This window comes from Poecilia mexicana, unplaced genomic scaffold, assembly GCF_051168715.1.
Source record: "Poecilia mexicana isolate PSO_F unplaced genomic scaffold, ASM5116871v1 scaffold_4, whole genome shotgun sequence".
Lineage (NCBI taxonomy): Eukaryota > Metazoa > Chordata > Actinopteri > Cyprinodontiformes > Poeciliidae > Poecilia > Poecilia mexicana.
The window spans coordinates 29369480-29390586 of NW_028263373.1; the positions used below are offsets into that span (position 1 = coordinate 29369480).

Here is a 21107-nt window from a genome sequence, read left to right on the forward strand (position 1 = left end):
CTTTATACTGTTTAAATCTGAGTTAATTAAATGTAAATTTATGTTAACATATGAAATCAAGTGATTGGTATAAATTTATACCAATCACTTGATACAATTTTATACCAATCACTTGATATTCTGTCTTAATTTTATTTGCTATTTTTAGAATTGTTTTAAATTGAGAAATAAAAATAATGTCATGTAATACTAGTACTAAATGACTTCTATTAACTTTATTTTAACTTTGGTAATTGTAGTATTTTTTTTTTATTCAGCCATCTTTATCTTAAAAGAATATAATCTAGACACGTTGGTTTTGTCTTTGAAGGTGCTCCTTATGCAAAAGTTGACTTAAGTTGACATTTATCCACATGTTTGGTATTTATTCACACATTTCTGTAACAATGTAGCACATAAAACATCTGTTTAGCTTCCTGGGAATATGACATAAACAAAATGGCTAAATATCTTAATCGGTAAGATTATCAGATATAATAATTACTTTCATTGTTGACACAATTATAACTTTTTAAACTTCCATTTAGCTAAATTTATTTGAATTTCATTAGTTTAAAATTTTTTTATCAAGACTAAAGAAGCGTTTTGGAATCAAAAGAAAATTTCTGTGTTAAGATGAAAGCTTGTCACACACTTTTTTTTTTTAATTTATAGGATAAGCGTCAGCCTCCTTTACTGCCTAGAGACGAGCCTCTTGTTCTCTTCAGACGTGCTATTCACTGGGGATCCTTCTTCATATGACAGCGGGCAGGTCTCATAACTAACCACTGAATTTGCAGGTATTCTGCCCTCTAACCACCAATTAGCCGGCCAATAGGAAGAGGGAGGACATTAATGTCCTTTCTGCAGGACCCTGCAGGAGCCCTGGGCCCTCAGGACGCACTCATTCACCAGCAGCTCTGCTTGAGCTTTCACGACATTCCTCTTGGCAATTATCCCTTTAGCATTCAAGTGTTAACCAAAAAAATGATAGGAAAACGACAAATAATTACAACAGACAAACTTCAAACGCAATGGGAAAGGAGAGAGGAATAAAAGTACTCAAGGCAAAACAAATAAGAGGATAATAGAGTTGTCGGAGGATGGGATTGGCTCATTGTTGCTCTGATAAGCATGCTGTTATTGAGAAAGTTGCTTATTGGTGTGCTGTGTCATGTTTATTTATGAATACTTTAATGGGCAGGGAAACAATGACTTGTGAGGGCTCCAGACAGAGATGGTTCCCATGACTTACTTTCTATTTCAGTCCGCTCTGTATTAATAGGACTGACTGTGGATGCAGATGCTCCATTTATGACTCATATGAACTGCTATCACTCGTGTTCCTCCGTTTGGTTTCACTGGTGGCATCTAAATAATCAGGCGAAATAAACTTCTGTTTGTCTAATAGTCTTTTTAGGCAAGACTAAAAAGACTATTAGACATAATGTCACTTATGTCACTATGTCTTCAGAGTTTTGCATTATATTGTGTTTATCTATCACATGAAATCCTACTAAGATAAACTTTTGGAGATTTTATAGCTCAGCAGTGTTTCTGCATAGTGGAACTGCACATGCACGCACATGAGATAAATGGAAAAAAAAAACAAGAAAAACATCTTGAGCTCAGAATATGCTTCCAGTAAATGAGGCTGGCTGCACTACTAAAAAGCATTGGTGACCTTCCTGCAGTTCTGCTTCAACAAAGAGAGGTAAAATGAATTATGCATCATTTCCGTAGCGCCAGGAAAATAATCCTTTAGATTTAGCTGGGTGATAGAAAGCAGCCTTGTTACATCTGGCACGATCACAGAGGTTAAGAGCTGTTTACAACCACGGCTTGAACTTATTCCGTACAGAGAGGGAGTTTCATGACGGCTGCAAACAGATGAACCACAACAAACGTCTGTATGAAGATCAGCAATGGCTTTTGAGTCCACTGTGATCACTTTGTTTGTTGTAAAGGTTTCCATACCACTGAACTTCTGGACATTACAGCCAAAACAATTGATCTCTTATTAGGATTTATGTGATAGAGTAGAAAATAAAAATATGGCCTGGCTTTTAATTCAGTCCGTTTTACTTTTAGTGCCACTAACAGAAATACCTACAAACCTACCAAGACATGGCTGAAGATGACAGACGAAGAGAGAGAGAGAGAGAGAGAGAGAGAGAGAGAGAGAGAGAGAGAGAGAGAGAGAGAAGTAATCAGAGAAACAAACAAAGATGATCATTGTTACTCTGGAGAAGAAGCACAGATCCACAGCTCAGGTGGGGGAATCTGTCAACAAGATGGATTTATGGAAAGGTGTGAGGAATCTGATAGATATTTCACAAAGAATGGGCAATAGTCCATTCTTGGAGGAGACATACCACCAAGTAAGTGTAGTGTCGGATGTTTCTAGGGGCGACTGTGACTCATTGGGTAGAGTTGTCGTTTGTTGGTTAGATTCCAGCTGCCTCCTGTCACGTGTGGATGTGCCCCAGGAAAAGACTTAACCCCAAGTTGCCCACCGGTCTGTGTATTGGTGTATAAATGTCTGTGCCTGTGCAAGTGTGAATCGGTGAATGTGGCTAGTGTAACGCGCTTTGAGTGGTCAAAATGTCTGGAAAAGTCAGTCCATTTTACCATTAGACGAGGGGGGGAGGGTGAATAGAAATGCTCACCACACTTTTCAGAAAGAAAAAAATTCCAACATTTTGTTTCACCTTAGTTTTTTAGTGTTTAGTATATTTATTAGGCTTTTCACCTCATATTTAAAAAAATCACAATTCCAACAAGGAAGAAAAAAAAAGAAAAAATAAACACAACAATACTGGATGTTTCAGTATTTGCGGAAACATCCAACATTTCCGTAAATACTGCCACTTACAAGGTATGTAGCAAAACAAAAAAAAAAATTATTAATACCATACAAAAACCTCATATTTGTGTTTTAATTTTAAATATTTGTTTTCTTTGAGTTCCTCTCATTTAATTCCAGGGACATTTCTTTTTCAAATTCAACCAGGTGTTGGAAAGATCCCAGTGCCAGTCTTATCGTCATTTCTGCCTCAGCTATCCATTTTAAAATCAGGAACTCCAACCAAAACGACATTATTCATTCGAGGAATTGTTACCTTGCTCATCCAACACTCGTGCCCGTGCACAAGCCTCGGGTGGATCATCTGTGCTGCACCTTTAGCTCTGAAATCAACTGCAATATTTCAGGCAGACAGGAAGAAAAACAATAAGAGCCAGCCATGGGAAGAGAGAACCCTTAAGACACAAAGGTGAGTTTATTAGCAGTTGAGCGCATGAGCTTTGGAGCGATATTAGGTTCTGGTACATTCTGTTCCCAGCAGTTTCTGGTTTGCATGTACAGTTCCCCCCTGCCTCTATAAACAGAGGAGCGGGCCAGGATGGGTGCAGAAAGTCAGCAGCTTTACTGCAGAGTTAGCACGCTGGCACGCAGACTGTTTTCTGTGTCAACAAGACCTAAACACGAAGACATAATAAAACAGATGCAATGCAACACTATAAAATATACAACCAAGCAGGACAAAAAAAAAGAGAAACCTAAGAGGATTTATTTTTATGTGTTGCTTCATAAGCCAAAATAAAGCTACACTTTAATAAGGCATCATAAAAGGGAGAAATGACAGAAATTAAATTGGTTTCAAACGTCTTTGTGGGTCTTCAGTTGTTTTTTTGTTTTTTTTGGCAGACTGAAATGAAAACTTCTCATGGAAATATTAACATACAGCATCTGACTGTGTACAGCAGTATACGTTTTACCCTGAAACAACAAAATCCAGAGTAATGAAGCCCAGTGTAACCCGCACACCACCCGAGTTTCATGCTGCATTTATTTCAGGTAAACACCTAAAAAAGCATCCATCACATTTGACCTTAATGTTTTACCTCCAACTGCTCTTCAATGTTCTTTTATTATTCTCAAACAAATCTGCGAGGCCTTCTTTTGCAAAAACACCATTAAAACTTAGGCTGATGGCAATAAGGGCTTCCATCCTTAAAGACGTGAAGAAGGAGGATAAATCTTCAAGATACCAGCTGAAAGACGCAAAGATATTTTGATTGACAATTCATATTTTTCTTTATTTTCTTTTTAAAAACTGATCCTTCTTTTGCATTGTGTTATTATTCTTAAAATATGTCTATCTCACTTCTTGTTTTACAAATAATAATTTTTTTAAGTCTTAAATCTGCCTGTTAATAGTAAATACACACCACATTCTTCACAGATTTTTCTGTGTTAATACTTTTAAAAGCCGTGCATCCTTTGCTCTTGCACCTTGAGGCATTAATGCAATAAGCACCTAGGGACATTGTATGTCTTTACAATGACCAGTTTGGTCATTTTCGGGGACTTGGCTGAGGGTACGTCTCGTCTCTCTGTTGCCTGATCTGAGCGACGTCGGCCTCAGCACACCGTCTGCAGCGTCAGATAAGGTTAGCGGCTCGCCTCCCTGACTGTGACGTAAACCATTTCACTAAAGCGTTGTGCGCCACTCTCTCTTCTGATGTAATATATATATATAAAAGCGCTTCTAGCTTTTTTTTTTTCTTCAGATCAACATCATTCAGAGCCACATGTCTGTGATCTTTTTATTTTAGTTCTGATTCAGCTGTGTTTGTGCAGCTTTTCATTAACTGCTAAAATCTTGAGAAAACCAGTCCAAACATTATTGACCCGTTATTGATTCAACCTTGATGTTTACACTGGTATAAAAATGCTTCATTAACACATTTTGCATTGAAAAGCAACTAAAATAATAGGAGCGTCTACGTATATTTTATTCGGGTGGAAAATAAACCCGCGGCCTCTCCTGTTGCCGTCTCCAAGTCCACCTTTCTGCCTCACATCCACCTGATTCCAGCGAAGCGGCGACGTCAATAGCAGCATTGTTCTCACCGAGCAAAGCAGAGAGCAGGAGGCTGGCCAACACAGAACGTCCTTCAAACCGGCTGCTTCTTCAGTTACACGCATTAATACGACTGTACACTAACATGGGAATTGCTCGGTGCAATCTGATTAATGCGTAGCACCCAGCTGAACAAAGACACGCGAGATGAAATCTGGAACAATTCTGGGTGAGAAACAGTAAAAAGACAAGTTAAAGGATGATGTAAGCATTAGGAAGACGTAGGGAATGTTCAAGGCACACAAGGTTTTAGTCAATAAGTCCAGGCAGATATCAGAAACACTACTTATTGAACATACAATACAGTACATGCCAGTCTACCACACAGTGTCTTGCAGAAATGAAGATTTCATCACAATATAGACTCAAAATCTGTCGTATTTTATTGTCATTTTGGTTGGTTGACCAACACAAAGTAGCGCAACTCAGTTTCCACTGGCGCTGCTCTGCGGGCGAACCGGATTCGTGCGTTACTTCTGCACCAGGAGGTGCATCGATTTATTGCTGCCACTTTCCTTAATTTCTTCTTAAAAGATTGGTAATCGGTGATCGGCCAGAAAACTGAGATCGGTGCACCCCTAGCTGCCACTGTTGTAATTATGGTGGCAGGTTTCTGTAGAACCAGTTGTCCAGGACAAATTACCCCAATGGGGTCAATAAATTATCCATCCGCTAGGCAGCTAGCGTAGCCTGCCTATCTCCCTACCTCTGTGAATCACAGATTCTCAGTCAGTTTTAGGTCTGAACTTTGACTAGGTCCTTTCTTTCAGCAACATGCTTTGATCTAAAATATTCTACTGTATGAAGCTGCATGCTAAGAGTCCTGGTAGGAGGTGAACCTCAGTCTCGTCCCCACCAGGTCGTCTTCCAGCACTGTCCTCTACTGGACTCCAGCCATTCTCTGATCGACTCTGACAAATTTGCCTTCGCTGCTGATGAAAAGCGCAGCATCACCTTGCCTCCACCATGTTTTAACGTGGAGATGACGTGTGGAGCGTTAGATTAGGGTTACACAAGTAGGCTACAAAGTTCAGTTCTGGTCTCATCTGACCAAATGCTGCTTCGACATGCTTGCCGTACTGAAACCGCAAAAGGAGCCATTCCGTCGACTGAAATCTATTAAAGTCATCGTCATTTTTAGGAGGACAGAACCTGGAAAAGTTCAAGGGGACAAACAAATTCCTCCGCTAGATTCTTTAAATCCCCCACATATTTTCCACATCTCTCCAGGAGCTTCAGATTCCTCGCATTGCCCCCTTCCCTGGAGGGAGGCGCAGCGGCGTTTCATCCTGATTGCAGTCAATACAACAATAGATCTGCTTGTATCAGCGAATGTCTGCAGCGAGATGAGATGGCTGCAGAAAATGCTGGAGCTTGACCCACTTTCCAGTGCTGTGAAGCGCAGAAATTCATCCTGCCAGGTGTGCTGGGAGATTGGGAGCTCTGTTCTGCTGGGTGAACTTCACTGCAGCTTTTACTTACCTCTATAAAACACGGACTGGGATGCCAAACAGTTTATAAAACAATAAAAATAAAAATCACACAAATGCTGGAGTCAAAGTTAGAGTCTTGAGAATCGGCACTTCAGGTTTCCTTCTCGTTCAGCTAAGGTCTCTGATTACGAAATTCTGACTTTGTTGAAACTTTTATATTATGATCTTTTTGTGTGTGTGTGTGTGTGTGTGTGGGAGGGGCCTGGATTAAGCCTTGATGTGGAGGAATCTCTTATTCTTTCGGCTGTTGACGCAGCTGCTGCAAAACATGACAAAGGAGTCTCATTTTTTTCACATCAGAAAGCTAAAAACTTTCTTTAGAGATGTGTCACTGCCCTCACCTTGAATTTCTCTCCTGCGTCAAGCTGGGTGAATGTGTTGCATAATTCTGTGAAAGTGAATTCTTAAACCTGTTTTAATTTTTTTTTTATTGTTAATGCACTATATCAATACAGAAGCAAAGCAATTCTGCGTTGATTTTCTGCAGAGCTCTTTTCTTTAATTGGCGTAATATGACAGTTCTAATTCAGCTTTTTTAGTTCCTGACACATTCTCAACATAAATATCACAGAGGAATCATATTCTTCATTTTTGACTGAATTACATCAAAATGCCAACTGGAATGTCAAAAAACAAATTTGCTAAATGGAAGCATTACAATAAAAAAAAAAATATATATATATAAAAAAACTTATGTCAGGTCCTGGGTTGTTTTGGGGTTTGATTTATTGATTCTAGTTTCATTATTATTCTGTGTGTGTTTTTTTTTAGCTTCTTTCTTTGATTAGATCAGCATTGTTTCTGTTTTTACCTTAAGTTATTCATACTGATTCTGTTTGAATAATTTTTCTAGTTTCCCTGTTTATGTACTCTTCCTCTCTGCTTGCTCTCTCTCTCTCCCCTCACACCTGCAGCTCGTTTCTAATCTACTCAGCCACCTTTAATCAAGCGCCTCATTACAACCTATTCTCAGTCACTCCTTGGTAAATCCCGTTTCTATCCTGTCAGTATCCTGCCATCTTTTCCCTTGGATTTATTTGTTTGTTCTGCTGTGGCTCTCAGTGGTTTTTTGTAAGTTTAGTTCATTTTCTCTCTCTTTTTAAAAATTAAATATTCATCAATTTCGGCGCCTCTGCCTGCTACATTTGGGTCCATCCTCACCACAGCCAACGTCATGGCAACCTCAAGTTTTTTTTTTTTTTTCCAAAAATATTTTTTTGGACTAGGATGAAGTGGTTTTTCAGTTGTGTCTTAATTACTTCGAAAAACTGCAATGGAAACTCTTTTTCGCATTATGCGAGTGTGATAAACAACCGGATCTTACCACCGGCGAGAAAAGACGAAGAAGACAACAGGAAGTGGTAGGAGGATGAATGTTAGCAATTTATGCCGTGAACAGACTTATTCTTGTTTAATGGAAACAATTGCAAAGTTGTTGTTTTTATTTTATTTTATATTAGCGGCATATCAACATAGTTTTGCGCACATCTGTAATGGAAACTCAGCTGCTGTGTTTGGTTAATTGGTCTCTAAATTGTCCTCAGGTATGTGTGTGTGTGTGGGTGTGTGTGTGTGTGTGTGTGTGAAAGAGAGAGATTGTGTGTGTCTCTGTCATGGACCGAGGCTAAGAAAGTTATGTTCTCACAATATGTTCCCTTTTAGTGTCATTTTGAGTCCGTCCATGTTGCCCACTGCGTGTTCAGTTAAGTGCCAGGATGCAGCAGATTTCTCTACATGAATTTAGTGACATAATGACTCGGCGCACAATGTGCGGCGCTTCCCTCCGTCCTCCTGACGCAAGCCTTTTCCTCCTTGTACATAGGGAACAGAATGTACTGTTCGAGACTTCTAACGCATATCCTCTATTATCGCCCTCAGCGGTTTGGCTCGTCTCTCCTCCTCTTCTGCCCTTCTCGTCTTCGGCCTCCTAATGACCCAGAGTCATGTCACTGCGCTGCGTGCAGCGCAATGATCCTGACCGACATCCGTGGATTTTGCGGGTTGGCCGGGATAAACAGGGGAGGAGACATGAGTCCTCATGAGCTGGTACCAGCGTTGTGGAGACACACCAACTCTGCAGTATCTTTGTGAAGGTTTGGTTTATTTAAACAGAAAACAGCAAAGTCAGAAGAAAACTATAAACCCTTCAGCTGAAAACTCTCGGCCAGATTCACACAATCTGCTTTTCCAGTAACACTTTCTGTTAAGGCGCACATTGATTAACGCAACAACACTTTCCGTTTTCTCTCAAGCTCTCTTACAACTCAGTCACCCACACGTTCTCCGTCTGCCTCTGAATCACTCACAGACGTTCACAGGCAAAAGCTTTATGTTTTGTGTGTGTGTGTGTGTGTGCGCGCGACATCTCTGAGCTGGCAGGATAATTACTGCGGATCCGCCACAGCGAGAGCGTCGGCGTAGGTGTGTGGCTGCACATGAATGGAAGTGGGACCTGCCAGAGACGGCGTAGAGTCTGTGACATGGGAGGAGGCTTTTCCAGCTGCTTTGGAGTAGATCCTGCTCGACTGAAGGTGATGAAGATGAAATCATGACCGATGAGCTTAGCAGGGACCAGGCAGCGTTACCTGAGTTCAGGTGTGAAGGTTGAAGCTGCTGGGGAACAAAAAAGTTTCCTTCTTTTTCAGTAGCAAAACATTCATTTGTCACTGAATTACTTATTGAGCTTGATGCCCCGTCTTTCTTGCACTTGGAGAACAGAATGGTTTCATTTTTAACCCCGTGGTGTGTTTGGTGTAGCTTGGTAAAAACCAGCCCCTTGTTCTACGCTTCACTTCATTCAGAGGATTTGGACTCTCTGCTATTGAGAAACGATTGCTTCCTGGAGGCACGGACTCTGTTGGAAGTTTTAAGTTGTACCCAGTTGCTAACGTTTGCGCGTGAAGCATGTGATGCACCAGTTTGAGGCTATGAAGCTTACCGGAAATGGCCTTCACTGTAAACAACCATCCTCCACTGCGAAGAGAGAAGAGCCGAGCTGAACGAGGCGACTGTTAACATGGGGAAGTGTGGCCAACACAAACTGAATGGCCAATAGCCGGACGACCCTCGGGTCCACTAAATCAGAAGACGGGGTTTCCCCCAGTCTCTTATAAGCCTGGCGGGCCACCAGGCTTTACTTGTGCCCCCACCAGGTTAAGCATTACTTATTTATTTAAGATTTTTTTTTTTTTTTTTTAATGTTTGCATTTTTAAGACTTTATAGTTGGGGTTCAGGTATTAATCTTCCAATCTTTCAATAACGCATAATTATAAAGTGATGTTTTCAAATTTCCTGTCAACTTAAAGCATTTTTTAAATCAAAAACACAACGCGCCGCTGGATGAATGACTGCCCTGGCGCCCAACCACTGGGCTTAACAAGTTTTCTGGGGGAAACCTCGGAAGAAGTCGCACTAAAACAGATTTTGCGTACATTTTTTGTATCCAACCCACATTTGCAATATAAATAGACCAAAAAGAGAGAGAGAAATGTAGCTGCTTGCTTTAGCCCCCAAAATATTGTGCTTAAATGCTGCTGGTGCAGCTTTGCCCCTGTGCAGTTCATTAGCAAGTCTGGACACAAAGAGGATGGCAAATGACCGGGCTGCCGGTGAGCGCTTAAGACCCACCGCTTATTTATTGGAGGAAAAGTTTCCAAAACTGCAAAGTTGAGAACACCAAACGGGCTAAAATTAGCTTGTTTCCTGTTTTGATTGAAATTACGATTAGAAAACTTGACCTGTGACAGGTTTTCTATGGGTAACAGCTAACTGTGTGCACACTAATGTTCTAGAAGTTTTCATCTTACTTCCTAATTTTAGTCTCTTGCTTTGAATGTTTTTTGTTTTCATCAGACACAGCTGTTGTCTGGGTCTGATGGTTGTTTTCCATTTTCATCACTGGGCTGTCATTGTGCACATAAGTCATAGAAGAGGCCGGATTTTGTAAATAATAATTTAATACATGGATGAATTTGATTATTTCCAGTTTAGACAAAATTTAAGTTAAGTCAAAAATATGAGCTTTTAAAAATGAGTGTTTAATGACAGAGATGGTGTGCCTTGAATCCTTTTAAAGTGCTGTGATAAAAAAAAAAATCTTTCTACATTTATTTGACCTTTTTCCTAAACTGGACAATTATTCAACATTACACATCAAGGTGTAAGGGTTGTTTAAAAGCCTCTCTTCTCAGTCCATTCACCAGGAGATGCCATTATCCGTCCAAACTTGGCATCAGACCGCAGGAGCTCAACTAAACACCGCTATCTTGTTGCATTAAGACTCCTCTTCTCCACCCATCTGCTGTTCAAATCCCCTTTCTTCCTGTTTTTCCACTTTTTTTTTGCACATTTAAGCCAGCAGTTTTGTGTCTGCAGGTGTCTTAATCCACCTGCATTTGGGTCCATTCTTCCTGCAGGTGGGAGTGACAGCGGCAAGCCTGCATGTCAGTCTCAACACAGGATTTAATTCGGTCCTGACAGACAAAGACCGGAGACGACAGGCACGTGACGAAAGCCAGGTCATTAAAAGTTACGAGGCGGGGGTTAATAATGCCAGCTGATGGACCAAAACGTGTGAAAGAAACAACATGACCAGATGAAATATTTTTAATGGCTTTGTTTTTTTTTATCCCCTCCTGTCATGGAATCCTTACTTGAAGCAGGTTACTCAAACATTGTTCCTATTTTCTTGTTACGTTTGCGGCAGTGAGCAGAACGGGTCACAGCATCCCGCTGACGCTTGTGATAAGAGCTGCACCGAACTCACCGGAGGGGAAGACGGAGCACCGTGTTGACTCTGCTGCACATAAAGGTGAGACATTTCTCATCACATTACAGTGCCTTTCAAAAGCGTTCCTGTACACTACGTTTTTACACACTGGCATCTTACAGCCACAATGATGCATTTTATGAAAGCTTTACGCATTAGATCGTCACAAAGTGACACATAATTGTGACCTGGAAAGTATAGAGCATGCTGGTTTTTTTAAATCAAATTCTTAAAAAATGTGGCAGAGATGGAGGGGAGAGTTGTGGAGAGATTTGAAGCAGGAATTACCTGCAATAACCCAAGATTTGAAGGTCTCTGAGTTCAACCCAGCATCATAGGGACATGTTAAAGTAATGTGTCCTCTCGCATAGCAAAATGTAGCTATGCAAAGTATTGACTCGGAAGAACGGAGGAGAATACAAATACATGCTACATCAGCATGTAAACCTCCGGTGGCAGTGTTTGTCTAACCACCGATATATGTGAAGTTCTCTGGCTTTGGCAATTAAACAGATCTAAAGTCCAGACTGTCCCTCTGGGACACCATCTGTCCCAGTGAAAGCACCACAGAGGCTGTTCTCTGGACCTGGACATGCTTCCAGCAGGATCCATACCAGCCCGCCTCAGACTGGGCAGTAAAAACGGCACGAGACGCAGAGACGTATCCCTGGGGAGAGGAAAGTCTGAACGACCGACAGATTCCCTGAAATGAGTCGTAAATCCCAACCAACGAACGCTGTGTCCCAACGCAATCCATCCAGAGTGTCCCTTTCTGCCTCACTGTGGGACTCTGTAATGTCTGTCAGGGCGGTCTCTGTTCCCAGCTCCCATGGATCACTCTGCAGTAAGACTGTGTGTCATAAAAATGCTTGTTGCAATAATGACACAGGGAATAATGTGAAAGATATGTGCAGATTCATATGTGCAAAGAGAAGAAGTATAAAACTTGAAAAGTTTTATTGGGACACTATTTAAGCAACAAATTTAAATGTTTGCATAATTGTGATGGAAGGGGGAAATGATACATGAGCTAGAAAATATTTTTACAAATAAAAATCTGAAATGTGTGGCATGCTTTTGTTCTTAGCGCTCCCCCTTTAATCTGGAAGTCCTGAATAAAACCTAGGGATAACAGCAGGCTTGAAAAAACACCAAATTACTAAAAAGAGTTCATCATTTCATCTCAAGATAAATGCAGGTGGTTGGTAAAGGCCTCAGAGGTTTGTTAGAGAATATTAGAGAACAAATATTGCCATGGAGACCAAGGACAAAAAAAATCATGTGTAAATTTAAGGCACTATTCAAGTCATAATCCCAAAGCAAACATGAAACATGGTGATGACGGCAGCAACAACACAACACAGCTGAGGGAAAGCTAAAGGAGTGCGACTCCTTTTGCAAGGTTCTGTATATCTTGGATTTGTGAACATGATCCGATTAAAGTCGGGGGTTCTGCAAAAAATCTGTTGATGGTGCTGCACAAAAAAAAGGAAAAAGTGAATCACTCTTGCCTGTCCTCATCGTGTTGCAATGCGTCTTCTGCAGCTACGGCTGCGGCATAATTGTGTTTACGTTCGGAAAGCACACCAAACGTGTAGTCACGAAGCGCAAGTTCTAAATCTGGGTCCATCAAACGAAAACAGAAGGAAAAAAAAAATCCCTGAATCAGCAACAACAGGATAATCCCGGAGTTTAAGGTCTTACTTTAAATACACATGGCTACAGTCACATGAGCGGCAGACCAAAACACGCTTATCCTACGTTATTACTGCAAAACCCGACGCTGCTTCTCTCTCTCTTAACGCACCGACTCAACATGTCAGCACAGATGCAGAGTGGGCACCTGCGTGTGAGCGCTACAGTCAACAGAAACGAGAAGAACCCAACTATCTAGTGTGATGGGAGGGACAAGCCATGGAATGCAAACATCTGTAAAGCTGCATAACGGTTTAAATATTTCCAATCGACTCGTCTAAGTGGGTTAAATGGCAAACTCTAGTCATAAAGCTTGGAGGTGGCATTCCATTAGAGGGAGGAGGGCGTGTGATCTGAACGAAGTTGGGGGGGACCATTGTCATTCAAAACCCGCACCGCAGCACACACAAGCAGCTAAAACCACTGCGGCCGTCCCCCCCCAAGTGCTGTGAGCATTCAGAAGCATGTAAATGCTCGGGCATGCTGGAAGGTTTACATTTCAATAAGACAAAAACAACCTGTCTTCCTTTGCGTGGGTCCGAGCTGCTTGTGCTGGCAGGCCAATCCCATTTCCATTTGGCCAGTGGAGATGCAAATGTACCATGTATGTAAACATGTTAGAGATGGGTTGTTCCATGAGAACAGATGTGTGGATATCTGCAGCAGAGTCAAGAAGGAAAACAGGATTAAACACAAACCAGACGCTTTTTTTTTTCTCCCCAATTGTGCGCAGCTTTGAGGTAATCAAAATGTAATAGGAAGGCTCTGTGAAAATATCCGGATCCAAATGATCATCTTTGCTGACAAAGATTAAAGGCAGGGAGGGTGATGATAAGAATCTGATGAACACATGACTGTTGCTGATGTTTACCCTGGGGAAGTCTTTAAGCTGCGCCTTGCTTCACTGATATCCCAAATGACCCTCTTGTTGCAGGTTTAAGCCTTTGGGGCAAGTGGTGATTGCATGCTTTATTTTCAGCTACGCTGCAGAAGGTGAGGCCAGCCCAGGGAACCAGCCCTCACACACGTAAAAAAAAAAAAAAAGCCCAGCCCTGGACGGTAAATGTCACTATGTGTCTGTTCCATTTGTATGACTTGCAAGGCTTGTAACATTCGATCATTTTCAGCATTAAAAGCCTGTTTTATACTTAACCAAATCTAGTTATTTCTCAAGGTATACCTTGAGAAATACACTGAGGGGTTTTTGAACTGGTAAATGATCCTGGGTGCTGCACAGAAGGGAAAACTACACTAAAAATGCTACATTTTCATCCACTTTGAGGCTGAGCTTCACAACCCTGTTGTGGCAATTTGCTGGGAAAATTTCACTACAAATCTATTGAAGATAGAGCAGTTTTAAATGGGGAACAGACAAGGAAGGACAATTGCCATGATGGATGGACTGGGCTTGACGGATAGTAGGTACGATTGTAGGGAGGACCATAGATAGGTTGGTAGTAAGACGATTGAATGGTATGTAGGATGTAAAGGTGTATAGGTAGATAAGGCCGTAGTAGAATAAAGTCAGAAATAAAAACCTGTACATTCCTGGAAAACACTGACAGTATTTTGTTAAAATGCCAGCTAAAGAAAGATCCTGAATTGTCTGAACCATGACATGCCACCTCTGTGTAAGTCGCAACCCTCCCTAGTTTCTGTTGTAGTGGTCATTGCTCAAAGACATTACAGAGATCCTTGCAGGCGTATCTCACTGCCAGCGGAGACCACACCAGCCTGAAGGCACAGCCTTGTGGAAGGAAGAGTGGGAGTTTATGGGACCCACTATCATGTTTATCGGACATTTGACATGTGTCACCAAATTGGTTGTTTGAGTCACTGTGTTGACCAGCAACTCCTCTGACCTCTGTGTGTGAGTAAGTCTGCTGCCCTCCAAGAAGATACCTCCTTCCCCTTTATGATCTGCCATCATTAGCCTTCTCGCCTGGCTGCAAGAGGGAACGATCGTAGCGCCTTTAATCTTTCTGTCACAAAAATACTGAAGCTGTGACACCCTCATTCACATCAGTCATTTAACAACAGAGGCCTGATCCTGCCGTGTGCTGCGGGCGAACCGCAGGGAATCCGACGTGTCATCAAATGCAAGAATGTGTTTATTCGCCATTAACAAGAGAGCAGGCCTCACCACGCAGAACCACCGGGGTGGAGCTGGCTGTGATGTGGTCAGAGGGATATCTGCGTGGGTGCACCACCCTGCAGCCATGGCTTCTCCTGAACACTGGGCACTAATTTCATATTTCAGCACCGCCGCCTGTCATCAGCGCCCTTATCAAAAATACATACCAGACCATAATCACAGGAGGACTGGATGCCAAAATACCTCAGAGCGCAAATGAAAGACAGGGGGGAGGAAAAAGGGAGGAGGCTTTTGGGGTTAATGGGGCAGAGGAGGAAAAAGAAGTGGGAGAAAACGACATCCCTTCCTTAGCTCCTGAAAGTATTTGCAAATCACAGAAATGCCTTACTTAGCAATAAGCTTATGGAAAGACAGCATTGCTCCCGAATTGCCTCTCAAATCTTCCTATTAATGACAAGCAACATAATTGTTTGCATGACTTCTCTTAAGGTATTGCTGTTTGTGTTGCGTGCAGCGTACTGGGGCAACATCAGCAGTCTTCAACCCCCTGTGAGGACAAATCAAGGGGCATGCCCGAACAAGTCACCTGCTGACACCCAGCACTGAAAAACTGAATTCAAAATGCTGGACCTGGAGAAAAACATGCGTGTCTACAATGGTGACACAAACAATATACAATGTCCATAGTTAGATAGTTAGATTATATAAAACAATTTGCTGAATTTTAGGGATACAAACATTAATTGTGGCCATATCTGAAATTTATACCTGCTGTTAATGGAGCTCAAAGATCGCCTGATGATCTGGGGGAATTGAAAACGTAAGCACTTCCATGTGGTGGTAGCAAAAACACTCTTTGGTGTTGTTTGTACTGAGGGAAGATGACTCAAAGGTAGCTACTTTTTAGTATCAGTGAAGTCTTTAAGTATGAAAGTTGTTCAGTTTTATCCTTTTGAACTTTCAACGTGAATCTTGGAAATGTCAGAGTTGAGCTGAATGTTTACCTTCTGTCAAACTGTGACACAAGCAACAGGTTTTGGTATTAATTATAAAGTACATATGAATGAATGAGCTCCTAAAAAATGAATTGTTAGATCACATTGGTGAATACTTCATCATGAAAAGAGAACGGCGCAGTGCAGAAAATGTTCAAAGCTTTCAGTTTGAGATGAAACAAGCATTACTGTCGAAGCTTCAACCAGTTTTCTCACACACTTCGTGACATCACGTTTGCTAATGTCAAAAACATTTAATAAGTCACATCTGGGAAGGTAGATAGAAATGATGTTTAATGTGGTTCTTACATCTTATCTCTTATTCCTGGTGTTGCAGCTGAAGAATCGATTGTTCTAGCATTTTCTGGTAACTTTAGTTGCAATAAAGCAGCTTGTTTTCGCAGCTAATCATAATCATCAAGCTATATTTTTCTAGTAAGTTGTTTGGAGTTTATTAGAGAAACAAATCCTGTATTGACTGTTTCAAAAGCCGTGGACGCATCCCCGTGAGTCACTCACATATCAGAACATAACTTTGTCTGTTCCTATAATCAAATAAAACTTTTGACTTCATCTGGTCCAAAGTTAAACAAGATTCCTCCCGTTCTAAAGACCTTTATTCAGAGCAATCAGGTACGAGAGAAAGAAGAGGGGAAAGACGTGCAGAAAAGATCCCAGGGTTGGGAATTGAACCACAGACACCTGAGGATTCATTTCTGGGCGCCGCCCTGAGCTGAAGAATCTTTTATTTAAAGCGGCCGCTGAAAGCATCACAGGCATTGTGCTCAATTCATTTTCTCGAGCAAAAGTGAACAGAGAAGGAGTAGGCTTATCTGGATTGTGCTTGGGCTTCAACAGCTTCTGGAAAGGATTAACAGCATTGTTACCAGCAGATCAAACTTGATTTAAGATTTAAAAGTAAGTAATGTAGTTAATTGTTCTTTGATCAGTAACAATTGATTTATTTGGCTGCTGGTGATTGGGAGATTTTGTCAAGGGAGAGCAGAAGGGAACACTGGCTGATTTTAGATCTTCACTGAGGTAGATGGGATCAGCTTCACATGTAAGTATCAGCCGATCTCCCCAAAATGAAGGAAATCGGTCCTGACAAATTGGTGCACCTCTACTTTCAACTACTTAAATGTATATAAAAATAAACAAGGTCAATACCGAATATTTTTACTTCCATTCTTTCTTCATAACGATAGAGTTAAGATAAGGCTGTTAAATGTATTTGTAATCAGACTCAATTTCTTTTCATCATTCTCTCAATTCTTACAAGATGAAGGTGTGACTATGATTAGATTAGCTGGTTAAAGTCTAAAATCGACATTCTGCCATCTTTTATTGTGATAGATCCATGAGAGACGATTTGTTTAGACAAAAACTGAGACGAACAAAGTTCATGCTCCTGTTAAGGGAATAATGTGATTATTTTAGTTGACCTGAATCAGCAGGTCAAAACTTTGCAAAAAAAGAGAGAGATTTGTAATTGGCCACAAATTTCTGATCGGTGCATCTCTTGGCTGATAGTATCTGAAACATGTTTTTCCTCAGAGGCAGTGTATTTCCACGAGAGGTCACATCACTGTACACGAGAAAAAAATCACTTATCCCACCAGGCTGCGAATCGGGTGTTTGTGTTGCGTGCAGCGTACTGGGGCAATATCAGCAGTCTTCAAGCCCCTGTGAAAGCCTGTTTTGTTGGCTCCCACCTGTTGCAGGAGCAGCTCTTCCTCAGAAACCGACTTGTTGTTTATCCACGTGTGGGCGGGGAAAGCATGAGCACACGGGGGCATGAGGAGCAGCCAATCAGAAGCGAGCGGCAGCGGGAGCCTTAAAGGCAGCGAGCGGCTCCTCCAGCCGCAGTCGCTTTCTGCTCTCCGAGCACTGACATTCACTCCGTCTCCTCAGCAGGGACACTGGAATATCTTCACCTACTACAACTCCTAAACGAGTTTGAACCTATTTTTTATTTTTTGGATATTTTTCCCCCCCCTCTATTCTTGTCGGAATTTAACCACCGGGAAGAACAATGCGGCTCATTCAGAACATGTCGACCATTGCGGAGTGTACCGCGCCTGAATACTCCGTCCTGAACCGGGTCATCAAAATAGCTGTTATCGGAGGCAGCGGAGTGGGGAAGACAGGTAAGACGGCCAATAAAGCGCATGCGTAGCAACAATGTAGGAGTTTATAGTAGTAATGAATTCAAGTCTCATATATTTTGTCACTTTTGTTTGTTTATAGCGCTCGTGGTGAGATTCTTAACGAGGCGGTTCATCGGAGACTATGAACGAAATGCAGGTAAGCTTTAAAAAAAAAAAAAAAACAGTTTGAGAAAATAAATGGGGAAAAACTTTCCAAACTAATTTTCACCTCTTTTTTTGTGTGTGCGCGCGCAGGTAATCTGTACTCCAGAGAAGTCCAGGTGGATGGAGATCAGGTGACCATCCAGGTCCAGGACACGCCAGGTGCAGAGGTGGGTCCTCGCACACAAACACATCGCTGATGTGTCGGTACTTTATCAGTCCAGAGGAAATTATGAGGTCGTCTGTTGCTGGCATGCATGCAGCCGCTAAGAGTAAAAACATTATAAAAAATATTAAAACTACCACAAGAAGAAACGAGACATTAATCATCTAAATCTGACTTTAAGAAGACGGCCGTTCACTTTCTGGATGTTAGTTTGTACTGGGGTTCAGTTCTTTAACCAAACATGCTGCAGATTTCAAGCCCCTCATTTTGGGCTGTGTAATCTACCATTTAGGGTAATGGCTGACTGGGGCGGCTGTAAATGATACCCTGATCCAAATCCAGCAGTTTCCGCAGTCATCCACACCTCTCTCCTGGAGTCAGCATTCCTGTTATTATAGAAGTTGAGAACTTTTGACCCCCCAGAGGAAGGCGTGTGATCTAATCATTTTGTCTCTTCTGTTTGTTCTCAGATGACTGATAACGGCATCAGTCTCCCCGACCACGTGAGCTGCTCCATCCAGTGGGCAGACGCCGTGGTGCTGGTGTACTCGGTGACCGACCGGCGGAGCTTTGAGCTGATCGACCAGCTGCACCAGCTGGTGGTCCGTAGCGGTGGTGCCGGCGCGCCCCCAGTGATCCTGCTCGCCAACAAGGCCGACTTGCTGCACCTGAGGCGCGTCGACTCCCAGCAGGGCCCCTTGCTGGCAGGGACTCTGGGCTGCTCCTTCTACGAGGTCTCCGCCAGCGAGGACTACAACCAGGTGCACGGCGCCTTCCACAGACTGTGCTGCCAGCTCGCCAAGCAGCCGCAGCCGACGCCGCCTCCGTCCGCCAGTGGCGCCACGGAGAAGAGGCGCTCGGCCCTCATCCCCCGGCCAAAGTCCCCCAACATGCAAGATCTGAAGAGGCGTTTCAAACAGGCGCTGTCTGCCAAAGTCAGGACTGTGACCTCGGTGTGAGGAGAACTGTGAGCAGATTAAAGAAAGAAAACAGGAGGTGAACTCTCCTTTCTTAAAGTCCTGAATCAGTCTGACTGAAAGGGGCAGGCTGGTGAGATGAGTGGGTAAAATAATAAAAAAAGAGGCCCTACCCTCTTGAAGAAGAGCGGTCTGGTGTCAGATGGCAGGGAGGAAGTTTATCTGCTCAGGAAGAGACGCGCAAAGAGACATGGGGGGTGGGGGACGGCCGAGGGACGGCGGCTTCAACCAGGCTTTGCGAATCGGTTGAACTCAAAAGTGTAAATCCAGCTTCTCCTGGCAACAGCTGAAGGACGGCTTATTTTTAGCTGAGCCCATTGTGGCAGATTTTTTTTCTTCTTTTTTTCCTATTCACTGCCTCTACACGGCACTGTTGGCAGTTCCCGTTCAGAAAGGACTGAGGAGCTGCGTGCATGCTCAGTCGGTAATGTCAACATCTGCAGTTGATGTGCTCGTCGTTCAGCTTTATGGATCATCACTGCGGTGGGAAGTTTAAGTGTTGCAGCAGACCATGGATGTAGCACAGATGCACTTTATATATAAAAGAAAGACCAGTCCAAAGGACCCGTTTATTTATTTGTTACACTTTGTCCACAATAAAATGCTAAAACAAGACGTGTTCATGTTTCACTTTCTTTTTCTCCTACTGTGAAGGAGAAAGGGGGGGAAAAAAAAAAAAAAAAGCTTGTCTGGCTCATAAATATGAATAGAGCGGCTCTTCTGAAAGGCCTTGATGACATGCAGCTATGAATCACATGAAGACAATAGAGCGATGACTGTACACTGGCTGTTGTGACTGCAGTGCCAGACCACTTAAGTAGTCCAAATATATATAAATAAAAACGGGTAACCCACAAATACACCAAATTAAAATTGGGCTTTTCATGCACATTTTAATGCCTTCTTTTATCTTTAAATATGCCTGTGCTTTACTGTTACAGATCAACTCTAATCCCAGAAGATGAACTTCCAACAGCAGGACTTTTTCATGTGTCAATTTCACTGTCTTTACTTTAATATTTAAAGCTCTGAGATTTTGTGAGAGGCATGGCTAAGAAGGAATGCAACTATAAACCAGGGGTGAAAGTAGTTTGAAATTCTTGGGGCTACTATGACAAAAGTATAAAGCACACAAAGGAGCAATAAACACACGCACACGCACACACACACACATATATATATATATATATATATATATATATATATTTAAATTGCTTCTTTGCGTGCTTTGGAGTTTCTATCCTGATGAAATTTTTGCGACAATAAAAGCAATAAAAGCTGTGTAGCTCTTGAATTGCCTCAAAGTGGAGCTGTATTTCCCTCAGCCCACTGGCTGCAATGTTGACATGTTGAGATGCCATGAGACCTAAATTCTGAACATAGTCTTCCACATCGGGTTGATGGGGTAACGGGTCCAGAAGGGAACCACAGACATCACTCCAAGGCCAGACGAGACACATAGACCATCTTCATCAGTTCATTTTAAATCCTGATTCGTATTCAAAAACATCTAATTATTATTAATAATAATGTCACCAAAAGCCGCTACTGCTGCTCATCTGATGGAGACATAAGAGAGAAGCTACAATTCTTTTAAAAACAGATAGAAACATTTGTTTACCAGTTGGTTTAATAGTTAAAATACAAGAAAAGTGAAAAACCAACAGACTCATAACCAGTTTACAGGAAAGCATAGAA

The 21107-nt window shown here is 42.1% G+C and overlaps 1 protein-coding gene and 1 long non-coding RNA gene across 2 annotated transcripts; both read left to right on the plus strand.

The window, feature by feature from the left end:
* The first annotated feature begins 7089 nt into the window (after positions 1-7089).
* On the plus strand, positions 7090-12236 carry LOC148160026 (uncharacterized). Its single transcript, XR_015762727.1, has 3 exons — positions 7090-7761; positions 11107-11211; positions 11683-12236. It is a non-coding gene; the product is annotated as an uncharacterized LOC148160026 (long non-coding RNA).
* Positions 12237-17760: 5524 nt separating this feature from the next.
* rasl11b (RAS-like, family 11, member B) lies at positions 17761-20022 on the plus strand. The gene is made up of 4 exons (XM_014971943.2): positions 17761-18104; positions 18205-18261; positions 18360-18436; positions 18903-20022. The coding sequence occupies exons 1-4, from the start codon at positions 17990-17992 to the stop codon at positions 19389-19391; spliced, it is 738 nt and encodes a 245-aa protein (XP_014827429.1). The 5' UTR covers positions 17761-17989; the 3' UTR covers positions 19392-20022.
* The last annotated feature ends 1085 nt before the right edge of the window (positions 20023-21107 follow it).

Coding starts and splice junctions, on each gene's coding strand:
- rasl11b (XM_014971943.2), top strand. CDS start 17,990: ATGCGGCTCATTCAGAACATGTCGACCATTGCGGAGTGTACCGCGCCT. Junction 18,262..18,359: donor AGACTATGAACGAAATGCAG/GTAAGCTTTAAA, acceptor GTGCGCGCGCAG/GTAATCTGTACTCCAGAGAA. Junction 18,437..18,902: donor AGGACACGCCAGGTGCAGAG/GTGGGTCCTCGC, acceptor GTTTGTTCTCAG/ATGACTGATAACGGCATCAG.